This window comes from Antedon bifida, chromosome 8 (genome assembly GCF_963402885.1).
Source record: "Antedon bifida chromosome 8, ecAntBifi1.1, whole genome shotgun sequence".
Lineage (NCBI taxonomy): Eukaryota > Metazoa > Echinodermata > Crinoidea > Comatulida > Antedonidae > Antedon > Antedon bifida.
Window position 1 is genome coordinate 11,599,870 of NC_136233.1, and position 8,414 is coordinate 11,608,283.

General features: G+C 29.8%; 1 protein-coding gene across 4 annotated transcripts in view; it reads right to left on the minus strand.

Moving 5' to 3' along the window:
* The window catches only part of LOC144850638 (protein turtle homolog B-like), a 41,325-nt gene extending 33,024 nt beyond the window's left edge, over nt 1-8,301 (minus strand). For all 4 annotated transcript variants that reach the window (XM_078707979.1, XM_078707977.1, XM_078707976.1 and 1 more), the window contains exon 1: nt 7,862-8,301. In XM_078707979.1, coding sequence (XP_078564105.1) covers nt 7,862-7,970 — 109 coding nt within the window. In that variant the 5' untranslated portion in view covers nt 7,971-8,301. The remainder of the gene's footprint in view (nt 1-7,861) is intronic.
* Nucleotides 8,302-8,414: the final 113 nt, after the last annotated feature.

Consider the following 8,414-nt stretch of genomic DNA (forward strand, 5'->3'; position numbering starts at 1 on the left):
AATTTGTTCAAAAATCACACCTTGTTAGACAAGAAACTCTTCAACAATCCCAACAGAGGAAAACCACCATGGGTGGGTTAGAGGGCAAAGAAAATTACTTTTTTAGGCAGGAGGTTGGACTAAATGCAATCAGCCTGGTGGTAGTTCAAGGGTATCTTACTAGGAATACTTGGAATAGCAAGTCAGCTCTTTATTACCATGATTACAGAATTAGTTGTTCATTTCTTAATCAAAACCATCTTTGAGAATAATGAAAACACTGAATTTAGCAAGTTTAAGCCCACACATTGAGTACTGTTATGATGAGAGAAAATGTAAACATTACTGCAGTAATTTCATTTCTAAACTTCAAACCCATCTTCGAATAAATACTCAATCAAGCAAGTATTGTATTGAGTGGATGAATCATTAAAAACAATTATTAGAAAGTTTTGAATAGTTCGTAATTATACAAAAATATGTAAAATTGTAAGTAGTAGAAATTTGTTATTGTGATACATTTATTATTCAAAGAACTACAGTAAAAAGATGGTTTTTATTGTATGTAGGTGTAGATTAAATCATAAAAAATTGTGTATTCATAATAATGTGGATCAAACATGGACCCAAGTCCAAAATATGATATGGTACGGTTATTTAGATTAGGCATCCCATAGTCCAGCTAGTACAGTTGTGTTTATTCAAGTCAGTACAGCGACATCAATAATACATATATAAAGAATCATATTATTACATACTATACTCATAGTAGCTGGAGCCATTTTAAATACATCGGTATCAATATCCACAAATTGATTTTTTTTAGGAGAACAATGTAAATATTTACTTTGCAATCAGATATGATACTGTCCCACTATGGATGAGTAACCATTTTATGAATATTCAATAAATTCATTTTTGACAAAATGTCTGTAGAAACTTGGTAAAATCAACATATTTTCTAGTAGAATAATATGGTGTAATATGTAAATCTGAATACTAAAATAACCCCTTATAGACTTACCTCACACATTGAAATACATAAATTTGTTCATACAAAATTGACATAGACAGTTCTATGATATTTAATATGCTAAAACTGGACATTGATTTATACAGAAGGAAATGTATCCAACAGAATAATAAATTATATTGATATAAAACACTAATAAAAAAATAACTTAATAACTAATATTTGATAAACAACAAATTCTATATTTAGTAAAAACAGATTCCATATTTATCTGGTATTAATTCCATTTTCGGTAAATCAGCTTCAATGTTTGAAAAAAAAACCCAGACAATATTTGAGAGAATATTGTCAATGGAACAATATCTTCAATATTTGGATCAGTATCGTCCATATTTGGAACAACATTTCCATATTTGGTGCTAAACAATCTTGACTTTGTTGTAAAAATATCATGAATAAAGCAGAGATATTACACTACTGTATAATATCTCTATGAATAAAGTAAAGCAAAGAGAACAGGGTTTTCTGGTATCAATTACCTTGTGATTGATCAAGATCAACAATAAAAACCTATTGTGACAAACCCAGCATGATAATTCCATCATCTCTTGACCTTAAAACATCAAAGATGAGAGCCTTGTTCATGGTCATCTACTTGGGTAACAATAAACAAATCAAACTCTTGTTCTGTGAGGTCTATGTTTTTCATGACTTTTGAAATAAACATTTCAATCCACAAGGATGTAGAATCATTAATATTAAAACACATTTGATTTTTTTGTAAAATTTGTTATGATTATGTTAATCAGTACCAGTAATGCATTGAAGTACAGTATAACCTTCTGTATTTTATAATGAAGGTTTTTTTTATAGGATTTTCTTTTTTGATGATGCAATCAATAAACAGAATAAAACGAAAAACTTAAGTTTCAGAAGAGCATGCTATTTTTTTGTCGCTACTGTAGTTACATAATTATCGGGTATTCAATTGCTATATTATATTCTATCATTTTATCAAAACTGTACTAAATGAATGATATAAAACAGGTAGATGGAAGAATATGAAAAATGTTTAGACTTCAAATCTTTACACATTCCATTTTTGGTGGATGGAAAGCAAGACAATATTACAATATCCCTTGAAGCTATAACGAAGAAAGAATAGTGGAAAACAAATTGTCAATGGGTTTCAATATAATACCTGTATAAAAGAAATATCAGGCAAGAAGTGTGCCAACACACAAATATTGAATTGACAAGAACTGAACTATGGTAACCTCAAACCACAGCACAAGCCATATTGTTCATTATTTCTTTAGAGAATATAAACAATGCAATTCAATTCCTCAAGTGGTAGTTCTTAAATTACAAACTTTAATATAGGTAGAAAAGTGTAGTCTACCCAAGATAGATTTAATCTAAAATACCCTGCTACTGTTCAGCTGTAAAACTGAACTCCACAAAATGAAAATTTGATTTGATTAGTACTAACTAACTATAAAGTTTATCAATGTCTTATCATTGTCTTGTTGGTGGTTAACTACACACAACACTTGTTGGTAAGCACTATTTCAATCAAACCAACATATTTCAACTGGTACAAACTATTACCCCTAATACCAAAACGCATTCTGTGCCATTGATTCTTATAAAACAAATGTCCTAAATTTTCATTATTCTATCCAGGGAGATTTATATGTCCCCGGTTCTATCTACGAATTAAACCAATGAAATAATAGTAAAATGGTTTTATTTTTAATAGGATTACTAGATTGAATTAACACCTGAAAAGATCAATATCTCAGCACCATTTTGTTGATGCTAATCGTAAACGGAGCATATGACAGATTAGTGACTACCTAAACATATGACAAGCACACCTTTTCAATTTGATATAAAGATGAACGTGTTGGATTACACGAAAACCAACAAACATCATGTTTATTTAATTTCAGCATATTGGTATTATCAAACCCAGCTAGGTTTTGATTGAGGGTCTGATATTTCCTGTCAATGTCTATGTACTTTGACAAAAAAATCAAATTTATTTTTAGTTCCTTTTTGATATACTTCTTTTGATTTACCGGAGAAAACTTTATTTTCCAAACAGGAGCAAACTCATAGCTAGTTTGTAAATAACAGATATAAAGAGTAATAAAGTTTTCTAACTTACATACTTGTATGTACTTTATAGTGTGGTAAACCTGGTACACTTGTAAATTGCATGTACCGGTAAACCTTGCTTTTTGTTAGGTTTGCTTGTGTTTTCAAACTAAAGTTTGCTAGTGTAAAATAGGCTTTAAAACTTGATGATAAAGATGCATCATGTTGACTTCCAAAGTACAAATTCTCCAATAAAATCAATCAACCCAATGATAGTATAATTACTTAAAGGTTAAATTCTATCAATAATGACCTCAGTATTAAACTCATTATTGAGCTGTATACTACATTCCAGAATCCAAGTTCGTTTATTGTCAGAAAACAAAAAGAACATTTTTTGAACTATTAGTGAATTTTTAGCTACAATAAGGAGATTACAGTAGCTTAGCCACATTATTGTATTTTGCTTCATTAGGGTATTCATGATAACAATCCCACCTTATTACCAAATTGGGTGAATATGTTATAATTATTGTTTAATGATTTGCATGATAGACACTTTATAAAGTTTTGTTCCCAACATACGAGCAATACAATGGCATAGCAATCATTTATTTTTTTCTTTATTACGCAAGTCAGATTTTGTAAGGGGAAAAAAACCTAAAATCTATAAATACTGTAGTACTAAATTCCATGAACCTCTAAAGTTTAATGAGATCTAAGAAGATGCAAAATTTGTTTTATTTGGCCTCAAAATGTCTTCTTATTTAAAATGTCGCATTGTCAGACAATCCAAACCGTTATATGTAAATAAGCTTCTTTGACTCTTTGTGGCTGAAGTGCACCCTGGATTCAACCACAGAGAATCAATATCCTTAAAACACAAAAGCCTACATTTAAATCCTTTATTCAACAAATTAAATACAAAACATCTTTGTATAATGACAGAATAAAACACACGCTTCAACTTGGGCTAATTTACTGCAGCAGAGTTTCTGTACAGAAATAACACGCTAAGTTACTCGCATCACCAGTAATGAATAAACAATTTGTGTACATTAAATATTTGCGAACATTTATTTCATTGTTAGCAGGTAAACAAGAAAAACTGAGTCAACTGACACTGTAGTGTGGGTATCACCATCTGCATCAACAGCTTGCTATTTAAAATAGTCAAATACCTTGAGGAAGTCTGTAGGTCCAAAATAAAGAGAAATGATTTTTAAAATATAAATTAAAGAGCATAATACTATAGTAACACTTTTTAACAAAAACATCTGCATCTAACGGTTAACCATTTATATTCACTGTAGGAAATACAAGTTGGCCAGTCCTAAACAAAGTGAAAATGATCTTTAAATATTAAACAGTATTCATTTTCCAAACAACTGTTTGTCATCTACAGTACATATAATGGTTTGTTATTTGTTGATTGTCAAATATCTTGAGGAAATACAACTTACTGTACTGTAGTTGTTCCAAGACAAAGAGAAAGTCATCTATATTTAGAATAAATAACGTAATGGTTAAACAATTTGTTCTCATCTGTAATGGTTTGGTAATCACTAGTGAAAATGTGAAATTGATATTTAAAATAAAGAAAAACTAACAGTATTTGCCAAAATGTTTTTAAATAATGTGCATCCAACGGTATGATTTGGAATCATTATCAAATATCCTAAGATTGAAGTTGGTCCAAAACAAAGAGGAAGTGATGTTTGTCATACAGAATATTTATTAAGTAGGCACTACATCTGTATTCAATGGTATTCTATTTGAAGTCAATAACCACATCTTAAGGATATTTACACAATAGAATATCACTCTAAAGTCTGTACAGTTTCCATTTGCTCAGAAATCATTTGAACACTGTAAATACAGCCGTTAAATATCCTTTGATCGGTGTAAATGTGTTTGATGAAATGATCAATATCATATTTATACTATGTGTCCTGGGATTATTTAGTGGAATCAAGTATCAGCTATATTAAGCAATACTGTGAGTGTGAGTCTCCGCACAAATGGAAAAGTTTCACTATCTATAGTGTGAAGGCCTGAAGCAATAAGAACTGGATAGTTAAAATGTGTTTTATTTGTATACAGTCACAAAGATATAGGTTGAAAACGATATACATGATAGGACAGTATAACATCTGCCAATGAACAAAACAAAAAACTAAAGAAAGGTTAGTTTAGAATCATATAAAATGCACAAAGTCATTTAGATGGATTCCTGCTGCTGTATCATCAACCAATTACCATATGGACACCAAAACCAAAAACCTAATCAATGTTAAATTTTAAATACCTTTAATGTAGAAACCTACTTGGATATTTATTAAACCATGTTGAATTGAAAATAAGAAATTGAAAACTCTTGTCTGGATACATTTTTGGATACCAACAATTGAACAGACAATGTACTTAGATCAAACCTAAGTTAAAATCTTCTTTATACCGTTTTAAATACTTGCTAGTTTCATTCTTCTTATCTTCTTCAAATACAGAATTAAGAGTAACAGCTCCAAGAAATGTGAAAAATTAAATCTGACACTTTCCTATTGGCAAGATGCATCCTATACTGGCTATTCTAATTCTGACTCTAATTTCTAGAATAATTTTCTGTGGATTAAAAGTGTGGACTGCAGAAGAACTAGTTGAAAAATATCATAATTTATTAGTAAAAGTACAAAGTGTTCACATTTTTTTTAGAACAGTTCACTTAAATGAGTTATTAAACTGTATGTTTTTACAATATCCCCATATTTTATGGGTAATAAATGGATGAAAAGAAAGGTTATAAAAAGGTAAATAAAGTACTATCAAATATAAAGTGGCAAATGTAGATGACAAGCACTTGTGATTTACAATGATCATACTGAATATTCTACATTCCTAGAATTATAAAAACCTAGAAAAATGACAGGAATAGGATCTTTATTCTGTATTCAAACTTACTCTATTTCATGGAACAGAAGATATTCTGTAATTAATAAATTATATTAAATAAATTAGTTATTTTTATCTATTTAGCTGCTTGACAAGACACACAGGATAAACAGTGCCAATTAAAGGGAGAGACAGCTGACTAGACACACCTCTAAAATAGCTCCTCTTTAAGTGAAACAACCTTTTTTATTTTACAAAAAAAAATAGACTATATAAGTTTGGATTAGCCATGTTTCTGTTGCCAAAAAAATTCACATTCTTGCAGAAACAGGCCCTGCGATAAATGTCATCCCTAAAGATTTAAACCAGGTAGCTACAGTAAGCTGCTGTAGATTCTGAGGTCCTGGGGCCAAATGCAAATGCTCACTGAACTCTACGCAGGTGACCTTTATTTTCAATGCTTTCTGGGATTATTAGAAGAGATTTTCTTTTTCTTTTTAGCTTTCTGCTATTTGTATACAGTGCGTCCTTGAGTAGATGTCTCCAGACAACTCCAGAATGTTTCAAATTATGCTCATTTTGAAAATATGCCTGATGATTGATGACCAAAATCTCCTTAACTTCAACTAATAACTCAAAATTGACTATACTATTAAAAGAATTTTTCTATCAAAACAATTATGGTTACTACTGTAAGCTTGGCTTTTGATCTATTTATTTTGGATTATTAATATCAAACTCATTACATTATGGTTCAAATTAATAATTTTTCTGCATAACACTTACACATTGAATTCAGCATTAACAATATTGCTGGGCCTGTAATGTAACACTTTTTTGTCTATTTCCATTGAGTTCCAAAAATAAATACATTTGTAGTTGTAATTTAAGGTACATACTCATTGGTAAAGATTTAATCAAAATGTACCGGTCCAAAACTATTTATCTTCAGAATAAGCATGAACAGATAATTTTTCCACGGAATAAGGTAAAACACCAGGTACCTACTTAATCAGTCAAAATAGTAGCTTACATATACTAACACACTGTATGTTCTACAATAAAAACTTTAAGTAGTTTTAATAATACAAATAGTTGGAAAAAGAAAGATAAAGCAAAGAACCCATAAACAACAAAACAAACATTTAACTAAAATAAAAATGATTATTACAACAGATTTTCAACAGACCTTTAAAAAAACCAAATTTTACACACCATTAAATACTTTTTGATAGTTAATTCAAGTATAAGACAGTACTTATTTATGTAATTACTATTGTAGTTTAAGCATAGAACATGTGCAACTACGAACCAAATGGAAATGATTGTCCCATTTGCAATTATTTATAATACACATTACATACGCACTATTACACTAAAATTAACTATACCAATTTTCAAGATGCATAAATACAATACATTTAAAGAAATACATTTTAAAACCGTTACAACGGTAAAAATATTCAAATTTATAAACAAAGGCAAGAGTCCTAAAACTGTTTAAAACAATATAAAAAGATAAACCAATAATTATGAAAAATAAAATTCAATTCCAAGCATCAAATCAAATAAAATTAATGCAAAAAAACTTATCTGTAAATTTTAAAGTCTTATACTGTACTTAATGATAACAAATAATAATGATATATATATGACAAACATAATGATGTTAACAACTAATATTTTACAGAATTAACAAACAATGGATGGGGCTTACAACACAATTAGCCTATCTATATTTAAATTATGCATATCCATAATTTAAATAAAAATCATAATAAATTTACTAACAATTCTGATATTCATATTATTAATATTATTATCATAAATAAATGACAACAAATTGAACACCCTATGATCGCAATTAGGATAAATTAGACGATGCTTAGTTAGACTACGTTTTAGCCCCATGCTTACCTGTTGTTGCCGTGCTGGTCCCACCGTCCTCCTGGGCAAATATTACTCCATCACACGCGAGCAACAACATGCAAATCCACCACAAACGCACGGTAGCAACTTCCATCATAAGTGCCACTTAAGCACGTAAAACTTCAACCTACGCCATTTGAACAAGCTTAAATATTAGAACCGCGATATCTTAGGCCTAAAAACACAATATCATTCCTAAAGAGTCGCTGTAGTTATCATATTAAACTTTGGAATAACTTGACAGTTGATGAGGTGACTGACAGCAGACGATCAAACCGCAAACTCATTACCGTTCAGTGATACCGCTTAAGCCGCTATACAAATGGTCCCATTGATAAACGTCTATAAACACTTAGCCAATCACAGTTGCCGTTAAGTAAGCGGATGGAAGCGATAATCCAATCAGATTCCTATTGAACGCTCTTTTAAAAAAGAGGACGCTATTTAAATACAGGAAAATACTGTATACTAATACTGTACTAATACTATGTGACAACAATTAAAATGATGCATGCTATAAATTGTTATTTCATACAATTGT